Genomic DNA, 20,845 nt, shown 5'->3' on the forward strand with positions numbered 1-20,845 from the left:
GTGGGGTGGGGATCTAGGGGAAAGAGGGCTCAGTTAAAGCGCCAGTGCAAGAGGAGGAAGTTGTCGTGGCGTGTTAAGGAGGGGCTGATTAATCCGATATTATTAAGGGGCTTGCAGCCTCAGCGTGCTCTGCTGCACGTCTACTCGGAAGTAAGTCGTTTTGGCTTCCGTGGGACTTACTCCCGTGTAAGCGTGTCATGCACTTTCGGGCTGCAGCAGCTTCGCTACCTGCAAAGTGGGCCTCGGGAAGGAAGCCCCGTGAAAGGGCCGAAAAGTCCTTCCCACGAGGGGTGGAGGGGAAGCCTGGCTCATATGAGGGAGGGAATGTCCGTCCCGTCCCCCCCCACGGGCAGCCTCAAGGGCAGCTGAATGGCCGTGTGGTGTGTAGTGCTGGCCTCCCAGGGCTTGGGAGACCTGAGTTCAAAACTCCGTTCAGTCATGGCAGTCTCTCTCTCTCTCTCTCTCTCTCTGAGCTTAACCTACCTCACAGGGTTGATGTGAGGATAAAAATGAGGAGGTGAGGGGAGAACCATCTACACCTCCATGAGCTCTTCGTAGGAAAGGTAGTGGGATAGAAATGTAACAATAATGTCAAAAAAGTAAAACATGTAAAAGCTTAGCAAGAATTCTTCAGATGCTGAGCCCTCTGGGGTGAGACTGTGGGGTGGGGTTTTTCCCCTCTCTAAACAATGGAACTGGGAAAGGATAAAATTTCAGGGATGGTGTTGGCAGGGAGCCCATTAGGAAGTCCTTGGTGTTGGCACTGGGTGTTGGCTGCACACATGCCTGTCAAAAATGCAAATATGTGAAGGGGGGGACTGTGACAAGATCCCACAAATTCTTTGTTTCACTGTGGTACACAATAGGGTCATTGGAAGATTGGAAGAAATTTAAAGACTATTTTCAGAAATACTGCAAAATTAATGAATGTTAGAATGATGTTGGATTGAAGTTAAGTGGTTTTCAGCAGTAATGTTAAAAAGATGTGCAAAAATGGATTGTTAACAGGTGATAATTTAAAGTTATAATATGTTAAGACTAAAGATTAGGATAAAAACAAAGAGGGAAAGGATTTGCTGAAGCAACTAACTGAACTGGATACAAAAAAGGGAGGTGTGAGGAGGTCCGGGGAACAGGCAAATGAAAGATAAGACACGGAAAGATTGAATTGTTTTTAACTGTTTTTACTCTGTATTTTTTCTTTTTCTTTTTTCTTTTTGTAATATTTTGAAAACCTTAATAAAAATCTTTTAAAAAAAACAAAATAGGGTCACCTACTTGGGCAGGGGGGCAGGATGCCAATGCCAAGTGGTCCTGACACAATTTGTTTTGTTTTCCCTGCCCAAGTTAATGCCCAGGGCTGGTTTTACCCCGGGCTGTGCTGATTAAAACACTTATGTCTATGTTCAGTGGCATTAGAGAAAAACAAATTTTGCAGCCGGTATAAATCATGCTAATTCTGCATGTTTTATATTTATATATTCAGCTTAATTTGTTCAGCTTGTGAAAGAAGGAATGATGCACAACTCATTTGGGATGGGAGGGCTTCGCAAAAGCGCCGAAAGAGCAGGATCTTCACAACTGCTTTGCTGCCAGAATGGTGGGAAGTGACCACAAAAGCCAGAGACCCAAAGCTCCCCACAGACCTATCAAGGATCCCTTGCCTTCTGGGGAACTTTGAGACCAAAAAACTTTATCAGCATAAATAAACTTTATCCAGGAGGAAGTGAACATGAATCAATCTGTTTTTGAGTGAAGTATGAGAGTGATAAATGCAATGCCCTTTGGTGATATGCAGTAACCTTTGTATTATTTATTTTTACATATAACATCATCCATGATGTTCCTGGTGTTTATAGAGTGCACCAGATTTGAGCCACCACTGCCCTACCCACCCCTGTCCCGCAAGGGGCATCCAATGTATATTTGAGATTGCATGGGCAGGAGGAGGGAAGTGGGAAAGAACAATGTATGCATCAGGGAAGTTATACCCACTTAGGTTTACCTGCAGGCAGGCATAGGGTCTTGCAGTAGTCCAGTGAGACAGCAGGTAGCCCACATTCATCAGCCGGCAAGATTCGTAAGCAGACAGCAATTGGAACACTGGTTCCCCTGCTCTCTTCACCCACTGTACCCATATGGTGTCCCCCAGAAGTAGTTGGACTCCATCTCCCATCAGCAATAGCAAAAAATGACCCAGTGTTCAGTGGTGATAGGAGTTGTAGTCCAACAAAAAATCATGTTGGCTCTTCAGTAGACCCAAGAACTGCATGGCTGGGCTGACATATGCCACCCCCCTTTCCCATGTTCACTAATAGATACTGGAGGGGTCCAACCTTGTGATTTGGCAGGACTTGTGTAATTGTGTCACTCAGATCAGTGGCTTTTAAGCTGAGCTTGATTGGCAGGTGGCTCCCTTATTTGCAGGCGCAGCAGTGCAAAAAGCAGAGAGGCCTGTTTTAAACGCATGGCTGGAGGAGAGGTGGACTGGACCGTCATCGTTTTGACATGTCAGCACAAGGACAGCGTCTTTGCCTTCCAAAAAGGTGAGTGGAGGCCTTCCTGTCCACACAGGGATCCGAGCCAACACATTGCAGGGCAAGGTTAGGGCTGGAGCTGAATTAAAAATGAGGGGGGTGCGGTGGGACTCAGAACAATGAAGTTGGAGTGGAGCTTGTAGGCCACCTCACTCAACCCTTTGTTGAAAATCCAGAGTTATTTTGTGATTTTGTAATTTCATTATGCTTTCATGATTTTGTTGTAGAGCACTATGGGGTTTTTAAAAATGCGTTGGCAATATAGTGTTAATTTTTTCACTGACAACATCTTGTTGATCTTAGACAATCCTTTAACTACTATTCTCGCCCTTTAGGCTAGATTTGATGTCTTTGGGGAGGTGGCAGGCTTAGCAGCTAATTATGAGCTTTTAATATTCTGTTGCCTAACCAAAAGCAAGCCCAAGCAATGTCCTCGGTCACCTTGAAACCTTTTAGTATTTGGGAATCCACCTGTAGGCGTGGCTGGACCAGCATCAGACAAGGGCTGGCAGGACTGAGGGATGCAGGAAAGGCTGGGACCAACCAGGGAGCCACTGACCCTTCCACTCCTACCTCTGGGGCTTCTCACAAGCTGCAGGGATCCTTCTTCCTTCGCCCTCTCTATGCTGTGACCTGTGTTTACTAACTGAGTCTCTATTCATTTGGCTTCCAGAGCTGGAGATCCGCAGGGATCGGGGCTCCTTGGGGCGACAGCCCATCCTGCTCACGGTTGAAGACCCCAAGGGCCAGGTTGGCAGTGGAGGAGCCACTCTCAACGCACTCCTGGTGGCAGCTGAGCACTTGAGCGCTCGAGCAGGCTACACGGTGAGCAAGGGAGAACACAAGTGCCAATTGACCTCCGCCAGCAGAATCCCCCCACCCTCATGCCTAAGGGCACCTATTGACTGAGCAGGTATGGGAGGGCAATGTTGTGATATCTGCCCTGGTACCATCACAGCACTGCATCAGGCCGAGGCCCCATCCTAGACCAGCATCCTGTTCTCACAGTGGCCAGCTAAGTGCCAACACCCCTTCTCTATGCATTTATGACATTTATTTATTTCTCTTTAATTTTTTAAAAATCAAACTAATAGAAGATGTAGACATTTATGAAAGCAGTAATTAGAATGGACTCCTAGGATCCCTGACCCCAGGCTGCCTCCTTCTGTCTCCTCTGCCCTGCTCATGGCACCTCTTTTGTCTCTCAGCTTCCAGACCACTGTATTTCCTAATCTAAGAGACCCCCCTCTGATGTTCCTTCCAGGTGGTCACATCTGATGTCTTGCAAAAGGCCCGGATCCTCATTCTGCATATGGTGAGCTCTGTGGTGGGGCTGCACTGACCGTGCTTGGGTGCGATCCTCAGAAGAGTAAGAGGGTGGTGCCTCATTTCTTGTCGGGCACCAAGGAGAAGAGCTTCCACAGCAGGAGACTTCCCTCCTCTAGGGTGGGACAACCTGCTTCTAATCCTCAGCCCAAGTACTTGGAGGCTGTGCCTTCAGCCTCTCCCTCTGCTGCTCTGCTATTCTGCTTTCCTTCTTGCCAGGGCCGGGACTTCTTATTCGATGACTGCAGCCGAGCATTCACCTGCCTCCCCCTGGAGGAGCCTGTGGCCCCCGCTGAGGCACTCACCTGCAACCTGGACAGCCTCCTTGCAACCCTGATGCACCAGGTCAGTGGAGCGGATCCTTGCTGGCTGTCCTGTTTCAGTGCCTTAGTGGGCTTTGCCCTGGCCCTACTGAGATTGGGGGCAAGCCTTCCACTCATCTCCTCTCCCTGCCAACCCCCACCGTGTCCTGCAGGGGCTCAGAGGTTCTGCTCCTGCTCCTACAGGCTCAAATTCCTCCTCCTTGCCTCCATTTCCAGGTGTGCAGAGGCTCCCCCCCAGGGGTCTGGGTTTCCAGCACAGATATGCTTCTCACAGTCCCAACCATGACAGGTGAGGTGTATGAGAGGCCGCAAGGACTGGCTGGGAGAGAGTGGTAGTTCTTTGTAAGCCGGAAGAGGTTGCGTCCTGAGGAATGGCTGAAAAGTGCCTTCTTTCTCCTCCCCTGATTCATTTTGAGGTGTTCCTTTCATTTTGATTTCTATTTTGGGAGGTTGTGGGTGGGTGTTCCTCAATGGGCAAAACTTACCAAATCTGATGTAAAGCTGGATGCCTCCCCTCCCCTCCCAGAGATCGACTGGAATGGATTCCAGGGGGTGAGAGTCATTGCTGTGCCCGGGAGCATCTCCTATGCCAGGCAGCATGGAGTCTACCTCGCTGACACTCAGGTACCTTGCCCAAGCCTCTTCCAGCAGCCACCCAGTTGCCCCTATAACCCCCTGCCTGGGACAGGCAGAGGAGCATCCTGGACGACCCTTTCGGGCAAAAATTAAGTGTGGGTGAGCCCTCAGTTGCAGGGCAAGCCTGCTGCAGAACCATCTCCCTGAAACCCAATTCCCAAAAGTAAGGGACAACAAGTTTCAGGCCCAGAGTTCTTTTGGGTGTTTTTTCCTTTGATGGCATCATTCTCCTGGGCTGCTTGCTTTCCTCCAGGCATTGCTAGACTCCTACTCCCATCTCCCCTGGCCATTAGCCATGCTGCTTGCGGGGTCTGATGGGAGCTACAAACCCGGAAGCATCTGAAGATGCCTCTCCTCACTTGCCCCACTACTTTCATGGGTCCTGTAAGAAGACATAGTTGTGTATCTTTCTTACCAGGGCAGATACAGTGGATATGGTTTGGCAGATGCAGCCCAGATCAGGACTGTGGAGGAGACAAAGGGTGAAAGCCTCAGTCTCCAGGCTACAATGTCAGAGAAAAATTAAAAATTAAAAAGCCAACAAAGTGATTAGCACCGTGTCTCGTTAGGCCCTCCTCTCACAGATAATTGCTGCCCAAGTGCATTAGCTGTTGACGCTCCTTGGGGTAACTCTGCTCATCCTTGTCCCTCCAGGGGATGGTGCAAGACATCTTCTACCAAAGCCCCGAAGACCAAATCCGGCAGTGCGTGGGGCCAGACGGGAAGGTCCCACTGGTGAGTTCTGGGCCTGGGCTGGAGTTACAAGAGCCCTGCAGTTGGATCAGACCCATCTAGTGCAGCATCCTATTCTCTGTTGGGTTTCTGGATGTCTCCAATACATGAGTCACTATAAATCATCGGGGAAGGCTGTCTGAACCCCCTAGAGCTGCACGCCGATGGGAGGGACAAGCTGGAAACGTTCCTGTCATTTGCCTGGGGGTCATCCATGCCCCTGGCCGACCCAACATTCTCACCATAGCCAAGCAGATGTTCCCAAGGAAAGGAAGCCCCCAAGCAGGACCCGAGTGAAACTTCAACTTTCCCATTGTTATTCCCCATCATCTGGTATTCAGAGGTAGACTGAACCAGAATAAATGGCAATCCATGGAAACCCAAATTGCTATGTATTCTGATTCTGCATCAAATAACTGGTTTTCCTGTGGAAATTTGGGGGGGGGGGGGAAGCATGGACCTGTGGCTAGAAAGTGCAGGGCAAAAATTAAGTGTGGGTGAGCCCTCAGTTGCAGGGCAAGCTTGCTGCAGAACCATCTGCCTGAAACTCTTGAAATCTCACTAGTCTGCAGGGCTGAAAACCCTAGAAAAGCTGAGCTTCTTATTACCCCTGCAGGTGTGTGGGGTTGTCTTCTTCTCCTCTGAAGCAGCGGAGCAGCTTCTGGCCACCCATGTCATCCCACCCCTTGATGCCTGCACCTACCTGGGGCTGGACTCAGGAGCCCCCGCCATCCAGGTGAGGCCCCTAAGAAGAGGCAGGTTAGGGAAGAGGAAATCACCTGGGTGGCTGCAGATAAATCTGCCCAGGTGTGAATGCAGCTGGTCTGGGGGAAGTCCCGAGTGGCCGGCAGCAAGCCCCTGGCCAGAAACCCCCACAATGGATGGTCGCAGGGTGAAGGCCAGGTGAGTGAGCTGTGGGGCTTTGGGCCCATTGAGTCAGCCTTCAAAAGGCCAGTACAACCTGAGTTTGAGATCAAGGTGCTATTGAAGATTGTGTTAAAAGTTGCCAAGTCAAGTGGGGGGTGGGGGGGCAGCTGACATGGCATCCTCTTGGAATACAGCTCCCACCATCTGCAGCCAGCATCTGGAGGGCACCAACTGGGGTCTTCCCAGGCCCAGAATGGGCTGCTGCCTCCAGTCAATGCGAGTGATCCAGAGGATGTCCCCAACACCACCTCCTATCACATCTGCTCCTGGGCAAAGCATTTCCCCTGTTCTCCAACTGCAGCATTGTTGGGAGAATGTGCCCCCCCTCCACTCCACAGTAACAGCTATTGCAGGAAGCAGTGCTGTGAGGATTGTGGGCACACTAGTGTTCTCAGGTCCTATTGCAGCTTTGCAAACCCTTCAAGGCTTCCCTGCCATGGTGAATTCTCCTCCATTTGAGTTACCTCTTTTCCTGGTGGGTTTTTTTGGAAGCTCAGTGCTCCAGCTGCAAAATGTTGGGATGCCCATGTGCACCAAAACATGCTACAACAGAGCTGCAGTTGTGTTGCCCGCTCCCCATCTTCCCCTATGAGGAGGCAGGTGGCATTGAGGCTGGGCTGACTTTAGCGTTCCGATTGCAGTGATGGTTTCTTGGGCGTCGGGAAGAATGCCTCAAGCAGCCAAGGACATCATGATCTGACCCTGAGAGGGCTTTTTTGCATAATCTGTCACAAAAGTGTTTTCTTCATATCTCAAGGGTCAAAGAGCTGCCTTGCCCCATAGATGGCTGCCCTGCAACTGCAGCCCCAGAGTACTGCCGGCCCCAGAGGTGTCTTTAGCCTGCATTAGAAACCAGGCTTTTAGTATTGCAGCATAAGCTCTCTGGAATCAATTCCCAACCAAAAACAGGCACCCCCTGAGATGATGTTTAAGTGCTTATGGAAGTCGTTTTTGTTTAGAGGAAGGCTTTCCCTGAGGTGTAACCTTACCATTTGTGGAAGATCAATTTTGTACCTGGTGAAATGTTTTCTTTAGCGTGTGTGTGGAAGATCTGAGTTTGTTTAACTGATCTTATTATTGTTCTCAGAGATTTGTGTCTGCATCTTGTTCTGCTTTCATCTTGTATTCGGTGGAATTTATGCCATGATGCAGTCTGTAGCAATAATTGCTTGTGGTCTCCCCCCATCATTTCTTTCTACTCCTGAATCTTGGCAGCTTTTTGCAGGTGTGTGTGTTTGTGTGGTGGAGGAATGGCCTCCCTCCCCAGTGGCGTAGCGTGGGTTGTCAGCACCTGGGGCAAGGCAAGTAATTTGCGCCCCCTAACCCTAACCCCCAGATGTTGCGCCCGGTGCGGCCGGCCCCCCCTGCACCCCCCACGCTACGCCACTGTCCCTCCCTCTTCTCATGACTTATACAAGTGAGGCTGCCTTTGGCCAAGGAGGAAGCAGCCTAAACAGTATTCAGTGTTCTGGCAAAACTGTTTCCCGCTGAAGCAGCTATTCCACCTCTCAATGGGCATTAACAACTACAATAAATGGGTTTTTTTGGGGGGGCACTTTGAGAAGCCCCTTCCCTCTCTCTCTCCTCTTCTTTTCTGTATGCAATATCCTTTTTTCGGGGGGGGGGGGATAACACCTCCCTAAGACAGAGACCACTGGAGCTTGCACAGCTTCCCTCTTTCTGCACTTTGCGGAACAGTGAGTGAGCTTTTGTCTGAGCCCAGAGATCCTCCACTACTAGCCATGATGGCTATTCTCTGCCTCAACCATCGGAGGTAATACCCTTCTGAATACCAGTTGCTAGAAACCGCGGGAGAGAAATGTGCTCTTTTTTAAAAAAGTTTTTTATTAAAGATTTTCTTGTGTTACAAACAAGCAAATAAACAAAAGTACATATAGTGTCTCCACTTTCAATTCATAAGAGTCTTTACCACAGTTTGTTTGCATTCGGTATGAAACACTCTTGTCATCTGCATTATGCAGTTGGGAGAAAAGAGAAAGGAGAGAGAGATGGGGCGGGGCGGGGAGAGACGGTAGGGATAATGATTTTCTGTTTCGTAATGTTTGTGCAGGGTGTTTGTGTCAGCATCATGTGCTTCGGTCCTCTATCAGACCTTGGCTGATTGCAATGTGATTTGCTTGTATGCGTGAGAATGGGGTCGTTGGGTCATATTAGTCATATTGATTCATATGTTGTTGGGTTGGATAGGTCATTATCTTCTTGGCCTCTATATGTGATAAAGGGGAGCCACACTGGTGTGAAGCTGTCCTCCTTTGTCTGTCCCCGTGCTACTTTAATTTTGTTGTTGCTCGGTTCCTGCTTGTGGCTGGCCACTGTGAGAGCAGGAGGCTGGACGAGATGGTCCACCGACCTGATCCTGCAGGATTTCCTTATGCTCTTAAGCCTGCTTCCTTGCAGATCCCTGCAAGCCCCTCTGGGCAGCTTTTAACCTGAGACAGTGCTCCTTCAATCTCTCCCACCCACCCCATTTGTTCTTCCAGTCATTCCATTGCACAGCTTGGAAACTGTCCCTCCACTTGTCATGATGTGCAAATGCTTTGCTTGGGCGTCTCCTTGTGGAGCCAGATCTTTCCCTGTCCAGAAGACTCATTTGCCCCCTCCTTGTTCTTCCCTTATGCCAGCTCTCTCTCTTCTTCGACATCCTGCTCTGCATGGCCAAGGGAGTCGGCGAAGAGGCCTTTGTGAAGGGTCAGAGACCAGGGATGGGCAGCGGCGACAATGTCCAGGAGGCAGGGTCAGAGAGAAGTGCCCGTTCCGTGCTGTGGAAAGCTCTCCATGCTGTGCCTCTCACGATGGGTGAGGTTGTGAACTTGCCTCGTCCAATGCCAGCCAGCCTCTCCAGCCTGATGCTTGGTGCCCTCAAGATGTTTTGAACTTTGACTCATCAGCTGTAGCTAGCACAGCTATACAACGCTGGGGCTGATGCGAGTTGTCAAAAACATCTGGTTGGTGAAATCGGCCTCCCTTCCACCGTTTGGCGATGCTGGTTTTTTGGGGCAGCGCATCGCTTTCTGTCCTAGGGTGTGGGCAAGGGAACCCAGCGGGGAGGCAAGGGGCACACTGCACACAGAATCCCGATATCTGCCTCCAGGGAAACAAGCTTGCATTTCTCTCCATCTTTTCTGCAGTGGTGGGAGGCTGTTTTCCTCTGGCAGGAGGCAGGAGAGGGGCTGCCATCCTGAGTCCTGGGGCAGACAAAACACATTGGCTTGTATAGGCAGCTAAGTTCTACTCAGAGCACACCAGAGTCAGCTGTGTCTATTGATTTCAGTGGGTCTACTCTGTGCAGGACTTGAGCTGGCTACATAACACGTTTCTGGCTTCCCTCTTTTGACCTTCCTTCCTGAGGCCTTTGGAGGCCTTGTTGGTGTGGGATACCCTCTGAGGTGCCAATTGTGGCCTCTGGCTCCTCCCTCTTCACAGCGTACATCCCTGAGGGTTGCTATGACTACATGACCATGTCTGCCAGCGACCACATCCGCCACCTCACGCCCCACCCAGGCAATGCCCGCAGCAGGTCCTTCCGCAAAGTGGCACATTCCCATGTGGCTGTGAGTACCACCCCTGGTTGGGGGATGCCTCAGAGGCTCTTGAGTGCCTTGTTTTGGTGGGAGGGCCCCTCACGCCACCCCAGCAGCCCTTCTCTGCAGCACAGTTGTGTGTGTGCTTGGCAGGGTAGGGCAGCAGGTGTGATATGCAACTGGGTGAAACTGAAGTCTATGTGCATTCTGCTGATGAGACAACTTTCCATAATTAAGATTCCAAAATTCTGGTTTTCTTGTAATTTAGAAGGTGTGGGCACAAACTGAGGACAGAAGGAGCAGCTGTTGCCAAAGGGGAAGGGGCAAAGAGCTGCTATGGGGCTCATATGGGACAGTTCCTTCTGCTAAGCTCCACTCTGGGGCCTTGCATTTCACCTGATGCTGCCCCACTTGATTGCACGTTTTGCTCCCCACCCATAAGGACTAGCAGCTTATGTAGGCAGAGTCTGCCAAGACTGCCTGGACTTCCCTGCCTCACCATGACCCCTCCTTCTCTTTCTTCCCGTGCAGGAGCCTCAGCTGCTGGCTGAGGGCTGCTCTGTCACCAACAGCCTCTTGGAGGGAGCAGTGAAAGTGGGGCCTGGGAGCGTGATCCAGCACTGCCGCTTGAAGGTGGGCCATGCTGGGGATGGGAGTAAGAAGTTTGGCAACTGCCCTTGTTCTCTGCTGAGCGCCAGAAGTTCTCTCTCTGGTGACCCAGGGTTATCTTTGGTGGATTTGGAACAGGCACCAATCCCAGAGGTGGTATTTAGGCCAAGCCTTGAGGTTTGGTAGCATCAAGCCCAGGGTAGGAGATGATATGAGGAGGACAAGGACCCAAGGTTCAGTGTGGTGTAGGGGTTCAGAGGGTTGAACTAGGATCTGGGAGACCGGGGTTTGAATGATCTCCCGCTCAGCCCTGAAGCTCACTGGGTGGCCTTGGCCCAGTCACGGCCTCTCAACCAGACCTACCTGACTGGGCTGCTCTGAGGATAAACTGAAGGGGTGGAGAACCATATCCATCACCTTGAGCTCCTTGGAGGGAAGGAGGGGGGCAGAACTGCTGTAAACAGGCTGCAGGGAGCCAGAGCTGTTGGTGTTTTGCCTACCCTCGTTTGCTTTGAGAGTTCAACTCTCCCCAGCCAGCTAGTTGCCTGACACTTGGCTGCAGCAACCTTGAGCCAGGATCTCAGGCCTGCTTTCTCTGGGTGGGCTTTGCCCTGGGGCAGTGGGCAAACAGTCTCCCCTCTCTCCCAGCTGTCCTGCCAACTCAGAGACCCAAAGAACAAGCCCCGTATGGACTCCCTGCAGTGGCAGGAGAGCTGAGTGTGTGTCAGAAATGCCCGTGTCCACTTGGTCTTTTTCTCCAGGGTCCTTTGGAGATCCACCCTGGCTGCCTCCTCACTGGGCTGGATGTGGCATCCTCCGTGGCCCTCAGGAGCTACCTGCTTCGGGACGTGGTTGTCCAGGGACACACTGTCAGGCTGAGAGGGATCCCTTGCAAGGTCTTCACCCTGAGTGGGCATCATGATGACTGGCAGGTGTGTAACAGGAGTCTGCTTGGCCTGGGGGGAAGGAGCCCATACAGGTTGGAGGCACCTTGCAGGTCTCTGGGGAATCCCACTCCCCACAGCAACTCTGCTGCTTCCTTCAGAGAGCTGGGGGCGGCAGTTTGTCTTGAGGCAGGTGACCTCAAGAACCCCAGAACTGTCTGCCCCATCCCATCCCACCCCGCCTGTGTTCTCTTGGTTATTCCTCCTTCTCTGAGACACTCACGCCTGCCCTCTTCTCTCTTTAGAGTATGGCAGAAGAAGGCGGCACCTACCTGAACAGGCCCTGGAGTGAGTTTTTCCTCCGCACTGGAATACGGTACGTGTGCAGGTCCCAGCCCATTCTCTTGAGGGCCCCACACATCAGCCACCCCACCCCCACCCCGTGCTGTGGAGCTGCTGCTCTGCCTCCATTTATTTTATTTATGTACTGCTTATCTACAATTGCCCCTGAACAGTGTATGAAAAGTATAACACAAACCACTGTGCCGCTTGGACTTGCCGATCGAAAGGTCGGCAGTTAGAATCCCAGCAATGGGGTGAGCTCCCGTTGTTCAGTCCCAGCTCCTGCCAACCTAGCAGTTCGAAAGCACACAGTGCAAGTAGATAAATAGGTACTGCTCCGGCGGGAAGGGTAAACAGCGTTTTCATGCACTGCTCTGGTTCTGCCAGAAGCAGCTTAGTCATGCTGGTCACATGACCCGGAAAATTTATCTGTGGAAGCGTAAAAACGCCGGCTCCTGTGGCCTTTAAAGCGAGATGAGCGCTGCAACCCCAGAGTCGTTCGTGACTGGACTTAATTGTCAGGGGTCCCTTTACCTTTACCTGTAAAAATTAAAAATGCCTCCTTGGACACGAGCTCTAGGTGCTGGGGCTCATCATTAACTAATTAAGACAAGATTTCAATTTGTGCAACTGATACTCATTCAAGAGACACTTTCAGGGTGTATTTCATATTCAATGTACAATCTGTGTTGCAAGTTTGGATTTTTGATCCTTACAGTCCCGTTAAAAATGAGTGACAAAGCAGCCTTTTTGTTCATCACTTGCAGTGGGGGACTTTACTGGTTTGTGGCCTTGTAGCGGGGAGGGCTGGCTGGGGGCTGCCACCTTCCTTCCTTGTGTGGTTGAGGCTGCTTTTCACATGCTTTGCTGGGTGGTAGTGACTGACATGCCACCATCCTTGCCCTACCCAGGAGTCATGACCTTTGGAGCCCAGACATCCCTTCCAGCCGCCGCTGCCTGCTGAATGCCCGCCTGTTCCCTGTGCTGCATGCCTCCGAGCCCCTGGGAGTCGGGGACGTCCTCTGGCTCTTGGGCTCCCCTCTTTCTCCTCCAGGGGCTGAGCAGCTGCAGCGCTGGCGGACTTCCTGGTGCATGTCGTGGGAGGAGCTGAAGGGGAGCCTGGACCAGGAGGCGGAGCTGGCTGCCCGCAGGGCCACCTTCTTCTTGCAGGCCCAGAGCAAGACCAAGAGGGTCCTGATGGAGCACAGCAACTGCAGCCTCCTACCGCTGATCCGCTCTGCAGCCCTGGAGGGCTACCACAAGGCGTTGCTGGAGACACTGGACGAGGGTGAGACATACTGGCAGGGTGTGTGTGTGTGTGTGTTTGTGTGTCTGGGGCAGCATTTTGCCCCTTTAATTGCAGGGTGCCTATATATGGGAGTGGAAGGAAAGAAGGAAGTGAGGGGCTCCTACCCAATGCCTGCCAACAGCTGGGTGAGAATTCCACCTTGGTTCCTTCTGGCTGCAGCTGGATTGCCTATCCCCCAGTCTGGGGAAGCGGGAAGCTCTGCTTTATCTATTCCCAGAGTTCCCTGGGAGTCTGGCAGCTCCACCCACCAGCACCTCAGTGAGCAGCTCTGCCATTGCCCAGCCTGGCTGGTTTCAAAGATGGCGGACTGGCCTTGCCCATGTGGACGAAGGTCTTCCTAGAAAGGGTTCTTTCCCCTCCACTCTTCTTGGCTCCAGGGACACTTGCGTTGTGAATCCACGCAGGCTTTGTGGAGACGGTTCCTCCCAGCCCTCCCATGGACCACTGGCTCTGGGGAGTTCTTGCAGACCATTTTGACACCCATTAAAACCTCCCAATGTTCCCACCTGTAGCCATTCCCAGGACCAGCCCAGTTTCAAGCCAAAGAGCCACTTTTCAGGCTCTGAGGCCACTTCTTGTTTGCCTCCTAGTTGCCTCCATGGCCAAAGACCCTGGTGTTGCTGCTCGATCCCTGGCTTGCATTGCTGACCTCCTGGGCTGCCTGGCCAAAGGGGAAGGGGGCTTACGGAGCGGCCCGGCAGCCAACGCAGCTTGGGCCCAGGCCTTCCAGCAGCTTGAGAAGGGGGACATCCCTGAGGGTGTCAAGGAGCTGGCCAAGGAGAGGAAGAAGTGGCTGGACAGGTACTGCAAGTTTGTGTGTGTGTAGTGATAAGGCTGTATTCCCACTGGCCCCACCTGTCCATCTGCCTGGCAAAGGCAAGTTCTCTGTGCAAAGCTCAGTCTGCACATGACCAGGAACACCTTGCCATCACTGCTCAAGGCCATGCTGTTTCCTGCACTCACCGGGAGCATGGAGGGAAGGAACATGCTCAATGTGTCCCCCTTTCAGCTGCTCCAGGTGGGCTGGCCTTGTCTTCCGAGGCCCCAGGGGAAGGGCAGGTGTGCAGTGGCAAAGCACCTGAGCCAAGCTCAAATCCTGGCATCAGGCGATGGGAGGCCTTTTTCCACCTGGCCTGGTTGGGCAGGTCCCTGACTGACTCCAGCTACAAAAGCTGAGGCTCTTGAACAGGCTCTTGGGCTGGGATGTTGTTGGGGGGGCGGGGACAGTTGTTACTGTTGTTGATAATAATTTTATGTATATTTATTTTTATATCTTGTTATGATTTAATGTGGGAATTGTTGAATTGGTTGTGCAGCTTCTGATGTGTTTTATTTATTGTTTATGGCTATTTTTGTTATATTTCTAATTATGTTTTTCATGTTGTAAGCCGCCTTGAGCATGGTTTTAACTATGGAAAGGGGGCATACAAATAAAATGCTGCATGTATGGGAGGGACCCTCCTCCGCCAAGGTGCTGGAGAGCCGCTGCCAGTCAGAGACTGGGCTACATAGACCAAGGGTTCAATTCTGCTTCTGATGTCCATGGGGTATTGCAGAGCAGATGCCTGGGCCCATGGGGGCCTTTGGAGTTGTGTAAGGGACAGAGGCTCACAAGTGGCCCTCCAGAGCAAGCCTGTGGTGGCAGACAGAGGACGGGAGAAGAATCTGGGGGCCTGCATGAGAGATCTGCCTCTGTCCTGGAATGTCTCTGAGTGGAACTCACCCCACTGAAAAAATGGGAAGGAGAGTTTCCTTCAGGATGGCTTCTGTGTGGGCAAACACAACTGAGACGGAAAAGCACTTGGCCAATCAAGCAGCCTTCGCCAGCCTAGGACTACAACTCTCATCAGTCCCCGCATAATCTATGACCATGCTGACTCACAGCATCTCATGCTGATGGAAGCATTGGACCACTGCAGGGCACCCAGTTGGAGAAGGCTGTTGGCAGAAGCAGCCCAAGCAACCAGAGACTCCCTTTGCTCCTTCCTTGCAGGCCTGTCCTCCTTGTCCGCGCCGCTCGACACTACGAGGGTGCCGAGCAGATCCTTGTCCGCCAGGCTGTGATGTCCTCCTGCCAGTTCATCAGCCTCAGGCTGGCCACACTGCCTCCCATGGGCCGCTGGCTGAGAGCGGCCTGCCCAGCCAGAATAGACCTCTCTGGTAAGTGGCTGCTGGGCCTGGGCTTATCAAGTTGCCCTTTCTGGAGCCAGGTAGCCGCTTGCCTCTTTTGACCCCAGGTGCCTTGTGCCCAGAGGGCCAAGCTGGCAAGCCTGGGGAGGCTTGGCAGGGGCCCTGTCCTGCTCTGCAGAACACGACTCAGTGTGGTCTTGAATGGAGGGAGGGAGCTTGTGTAGGACAGTGCAGGGGGGATTTGATAGGGAAGGGGCTGTGAGTAACGTTTGGCTCCTGCCTTGAGTGCCGGGGGATCCTTCCCCTGCAAGGCAGAAGCAAGCCCTGGGCTCACTGAGGAGCAGAAGCATGATGTGCAGGGTCTCATGCAAGGGCACAGAGGATGAGTTGGGTGCAAGCAGCACCCAGCATCCTTTGCAGCACTGCAAGGTCTCCTGGGGAGAGTCCCACTCTTTGGTTATGGGCTTGGGTGGGTGGTTGGGCAGGAGGCTGTGCGGCTTCTTACGTGACCCCCTTTGGGCTAATTTTTGCAGGTGGCTGGAGCGACACCCCTCCCATCACGTATGAACACGGAGGCGCAGTGGTGGACCTGGCCGTCCTGGTGGATGGGCACAGGCCCATTGGTGCACAGGCCCGGCGCATTGCCGAGCCAGAACTGCGGCTCGTTAGCCGCAGCGGGAGGCTGGAGGGAGAGATGGTGGTGGAGCTGGTCTGCAGAGACCTGGAAGACCTGCGGGATTACTGCCAGCCTCACGCACCCGGTAAGAGCCCCTTTTCCTGGAGCGGGAAGGGAGCAACTGTACCAAAGCAACTTCTTTGCTTGCTGAGAGGAGACCCTGTGAGAGACTTATCAGGTGGCAGTAGGGAGCCCTGTACTGGCTGGGCTGTAGCTCAGTGGTAGAATAGCTGCTTTGCATGCAGAAGATTCCTGGTTCAATCCCGGGCAGCATCTCCAGGTTGGACTGCCTGAAATCCTGGTGAACTGCCGCCTGTCAGTGTAGACAATACTAAGCTAAATGGACCCAAGGTTTGACTTGTTATAAGGCAGCTTCCTATGATTCTAGGCAGAGTTGCATTTGCTATAAAATGTGCCTTTTGTTTTCACATGTCTGTCGGAGGCCTGAGAGTAGCCTCTCTTTTAATGGGCCTCAGGACCAGCTACTCACCTGCTAGATCACAATGCTTTGGAATGAGGCCTGTTTCTCTGCAATGCCATCTTGACTCTTGCTGTGAATTGTGCCCGCCCTCCAGCGTCACTCCTGCTGAATTTTGAAGTGGCTCCCCTGCCTGATCTCCCCACCATGGCCTGTTAAGCTTCCTTGCATTCCCACTCCCAAGTTCAGATCCTAACTGCAACCCCGCCAGCCTCTTCCCGAGTCCAGGTCTCATTTCTTTCCACTGTGGGCCAGAAAGGGGCTCTCCTGGCTTCCACTCCCATCTTTTTTCTTCTTCTTAGGAGCTTTGTTGAAAGCAGCCTTGATTTGCACCCACATTGTGGACCTTGCCTCTCAGAATTCCTTGCGGGAGCAACTGATGGAACACTTTGGAGGCGGCTTTGAACTCTGCACCTGGTCACGTCTTCCTCACGGATCAGGACTGGGTATGCCTCCAACCTCTCTATGTGAATGCCTGGCATTGCTCAAGGGGACCTAGCAAAGACCTCAGGTCCGCTCTGGCAGCATTTCTCTTGTTGACATTAGAGGGGCCTCGTGTATCCTGCCCTGCCCCAAAGGCATGAGATGAGAACCCCATTCACCTCTCCTTCCTTTCCTCCATTCAAGTTCAGTGCTTTTTTATATACTTCAACAAACACCACTATTGCTTCATTACGTGAACCATCTTTTGAACACCACAACACACACGTAACTAGCTGTAAAGTAACATAACATGATATGTAAATAAAACTGTAATTTTAATCGTCATATCAAAAAGCACAGTTCCTGGTGGCAGCATATCTTATCTTCTATATATATTGGTATCGTAAAGTCCAAGGATTGTCAGGTCCAAAGATTACAATGCAGTTCCTGTTGGCAATGCCATTTCATTGCCAACAGGAACTGCATTGTAATCTTTGAACTTGACAATCCTTGGACAATCCTTGGACTATTCCAATATATATAGAAGATATGATACGTTGCCACCAGGAACTGTGCTTTTTGATATGATGATTAAAATTACAGTTTTATTTACATATCATGTTATGTTACTTTACAGCTAGTTACGTGTGTGTTGTGATTTTTATATACTTCTGCAGACCTTCTGCTCCTTCCCTTGAGTTTTCCAATACCTCCCTCTTGTTTGCCACTGTTGCTCTTTCGGCTGCAGAAGAACAGAAGTAGAATATGAGATGTTAGGTGTATGGAACCTCCATTTTCCAGGCACTCTGCCACTGACTAGTACCAGCTACCAGGGAGCAACAGCTGGAGATGGCTGTTGTAGGGCTTCTCAGAGGCATCTACATGGCCAGAGAGGACTTTTGTCTGACCTAGTCTGGCCCTTCTCATGACAAGGTTCTGGTCTGGTGTGTGGAATCCAAAGGGTGGCATAGGGCTACAGTGACAAAGAAAAAAACTGGTAGTTCTCCACCCTGCCACCCCACCCCACCCCACCCCGCTAGCCATGTTGTGCTCACTTGTCTCTCCTTAAGGCACCAGCAGCATCCTGGCGGGGGCTGTGATGGCTTCTTTATACCAGGCATCTGGGCACTCCACCAGCGTTGAGTCCCTCATCCACGCCGTGCTGCATTTGGAGCAGGTTCTCACCACAGGTAAGACCTTTTATTTGTTCTGCTGCACATGCCAGTGAAACCAAAAATCTGCAGAAAGGGAGGTGTCTAACCCAGTGCCATCTTGTCCTCCTTTTCTTGAAGTTAGCCTCAAATATAGCATTAGCAGGGCCTTGAAGGGATTTCTTCATCTGCCTTGGTAGCTCAGTCGGCACAGCATGACAGTCTTAATCTCAGGGCTGTGTATTCAAGCCCCATGTTGGGCAAAAGATTCCTGCATTGCAGGGGGTTGAACAAGATTATCCTTGTGATCCCTTCCAGCTCTACAATTCTGTGATCAAGACTTGGCTGAAATCTCTCCAGTTCCTTTGACTGCTGTGATTTCAAAGGTGCTGTTGGCTGTTTTCCTCCAGAAGATATTTTGGGGTGTTTCTGTTGCTTGCACAAAACTGCTCCCTCTTCTCCACACTCCTGGCCATGTCTGATTCCCATTTCTGTATGTTTCATTGGATGAACGTTTTAATTCCTTCTCTGCTGCTCCTTTTAAAATGTCATATCCTGCCCTTCTGCCAAGCAGCTAAGTCAGTGACCTCCTCCTTGCTTTGCAGACTTTTGCCCTCCACTTGAGTAACACATAAACAGGTCTTACTCCAGTCTGGATTCTGGTGCCTTCCAAGCAACAGGGCCAGTCCAGTAGCTTCTGCCCTTTGGTTGTGTTTTTTACTTTGCCCTGAAGGAATGTGCATAATAGAAGGCAGAGCCCCCAGCAGCAGCCTGACCCAGACTTGCTAGGAAGACAGGAGAACTAGCCTTGTGATGAAAGGATTCTTGTGCAGTGAAATAGTTTTTCAGAGGCAGCTTTTCAAAGTTGTGATCTGGGGTGGAGAGGAGCCAAAAGTGATTAGAAGCAAACAGGGTTCTAGATCAAAGAGGAAAAGGCAGTGGGTGGGATGCATGAGCGTGAGAGTGAAGGCAGAGCAGCCCTTTCAGGCCAAAGGGAAGGGCTGGGTTGATGGCAGGGCGATCCTCATTTGCATCTCTTAGATATGCAATGGGATGCATAGGAGGAGGGTCTTTACCGTATTCTTTTGATAATTACATTCAGTGCTGCTTTGCCACTGGGGCAGAGCATTCACATTCAGATAAACCAATGTGGGTGTTATCTATATTGGCTGAAGCAAGGATCTATTTTTGGTATTCTGCTTCTCACACCTACTTCCTAATATTGCCGAGGATGAGACATCATGGAAAGGTGCTCAATCTGACGGGGAAAGTCACTTTTGAATAACCCCTGTCCATGGCACGGTTCCTACTCAAAGGGTGCCCAGGATAGCTTACAACATAGAACAGGATAAAACCATAAGCAAAATACAATAATTAAATGGCCATCATCATTCTGCAGGCCTGGACAAATAAAAGGACTTCAAGTGATGTTAATAATGTGAATTCTATCCCATGCTTTATCATGTCTGATTATACATTTTTAAACTATAATAACATGGTGTAATATCTGAAACCAAATTAAACCAAAACAAGGTCCTTCTGTCCTTTCCCACGTCAGCTTCAGAAAGGAAGAGGGCTCCCAACTATAGATAAGTCTTCTCTCCTTTGGATCAGAGACCCCTCTTGCCTCCCACAAGGGATACCCCTGGCAACTGGTAAACAAGCAGGATCTCTTCCTCAACACTTGTTCTTGTTCCTTGCAGGCGGAGGGTGGCAGGACCAAGTGGGTGGGCTAGTGCCAGGCCTCAAGATTGGGCGTTCAAAGCCTCAGCTGCCACTAAAGGTAGAAGTGGAGCAAATCACCGTCCCAGAGGGCTTCATACACACCCTGAATGAGCACCTGCTCCTGCTGTACACGGGCAAGACCCGCCTGGCCCGCAACCTGCTCCAGGTACGGAAGGTGCTTGGAGGTGCCAGTTGTGGCCTGAGGTCCACTGCTCTGACATAGCTTAGAGTTGTACCTGTCCTACAACAGGCGTACCTTTCTCCCTGTGCTCTTGGCATGATGCATTTCATCCTTGAGTTTTGGTCTACACAGGTAGGATGACTCACCTGGTAGGGTTGCATGTATTCTTATTAATACTGTTCTTATTGTTTTATTACTCCCCCTTCACCCTAAGGTCACGTAAAATGCAATTTATTATTTATTTCAATTATATCCCACCTTTTCCTCCAAGACGCTCGAGGTGGCCTACATGGTTCTCTCCCTCCTCAATTTAATCTCCATTAACAACCCTGTGACGTAGGTTAGACTGAGGCACTGACTGACCCCCAAGGTCACTCAGTGAGTTTCATGGTCGTGTAGGGATTTGAACCCTGGTCTCCCAGGTTCTAGTCCAGCGTTCTTACCAATGACACCAGGATGGCTCTCAATTAAAACACAATGTTAAAGAGAGTATTTTTACACTGGCACTTCCCCAAAGGTGCAGGAGGGTGGTTGTAGAGGAGGAATTTGCTAAGCCTTTCTTCCTCTAAGCACTCTTGAACACCAGAAACGGAGAAAACTTTTAATTGCTTCCTTTTCTTTCAGGATGTTCTAAGGAACTGGTATGCCCGGCTACCCACCATTGTGCAGAATGCCAGCGCACTGGTGAACAATGCAGAGGAGTGTGCCCAGGCCCTTCGGCAAGGTACTGCAGTTTGTTCCTTGGGCATCTTGTACAGCTCATTACCTAGGGCAGAGGCTACAGCGCCTCTGCTCAAAACATCTTGCGCAGAAAGCACCTCCTATGTTGCAGGCTCTCATTTTGCAGGAGCTACTAGGATAGTTGTGTGTGCTTCAGACCAATTACTCCAGGCAACAACCAATGGGAGTGGGAG

At 51.2% G+C, this 20,845-nt stretch overlaps 1 protein-coding gene across 6 annotated transcripts in view; it reads left to right on the top strand.

Moving 5' to 3' along the window:
• Positions 1-20,845, top strand: part of FCSK (fucose kinase) — a 22,392-nt gene continuing 1,547 nt past the window's right edge. The window contains exons 1-22 of one of the 6 annotated variants that reach the window (XM_028739439.2): positions 1-150; positions 2,428-2,546; positions 3,211-3,362; positions 3,802-3,852; positions 4,083-4,208; positions 4,403-4,475; positions 4,713-4,810; positions 5,477-5,557; positions 6,171-6,290; positions 9,124-9,298; positions 9,926-10,053; positions 10,555-10,656; positions 11,394-11,564; positions 11,822-11,892; positions 12,770-13,146; positions 13,758-13,968; positions 15,161-15,327; positions 15,831-16,058; positions 16,754-16,897; positions 17,945-18,064; positions 19,729-19,916; positions 20,556-20,655. In XM_028739439.2, coding sequence (XP_028595272.2) covers positions 2,468-2,546; positions 3,211-3,362; positions 3,802-3,852; positions 4,083-4,208; positions 4,403-4,475; positions 4,713-4,810; positions 5,477-5,557; positions 6,171-6,290; positions 9,124-9,298; positions 9,926-10,053; positions 10,555-10,656; positions 11,394-11,564; positions 11,822-11,892; positions 12,770-13,146; positions 13,758-13,968; positions 15,161-15,327; positions 15,831-16,058; positions 16,754-16,897; positions 17,945-18,064; positions 19,729-19,916; positions 20,556-20,655 — 2,962 coding nt within the window. In that variant the 5' untranslated portion in view covers positions 1-150; positions 2,428-2,467. Of the gene's footprint in view, positions 151-2,427; positions 2,547-3,210; positions 3,363-3,745; positions 3,853-4,082; positions 4,209-4,402; positions 4,476-4,712; positions 4,811-5,476; positions 5,558-6,170; positions 6,291-9,123; positions 9,299-9,925; positions 10,054-10,554; positions 10,657-11,393; positions 11,565-11,821; positions 11,893-12,769; positions 13,147-13,757; positions 13,969-15,160; positions 15,328-15,830; positions 16,059-16,753; positions 16,898-17,944; positions 18,065-18,343; positions 18,412-19,728; positions 19,917-20,555; positions 20,656-20,845 lie in introns of those variants that run through there. The other 5 variants (XM_077931780.1, XM_077931777.1, XM_077931778.1 and 2 more) reach the window with 5 other exon arrangements.

The sequence above is a fragment of the Podarcis muralis genome, chromosome 7 (genome assembly GCF_964188315.1).
Source record: "Podarcis muralis chromosome 7, rPodMur119.hap1.1, whole genome shotgun sequence".
NCBI classification, from domain to species: Eukaryota; Metazoa; Chordata; class Lepidosauria; order Squamata; family Lacertidae; genus Podarcis; species Podarcis muralis.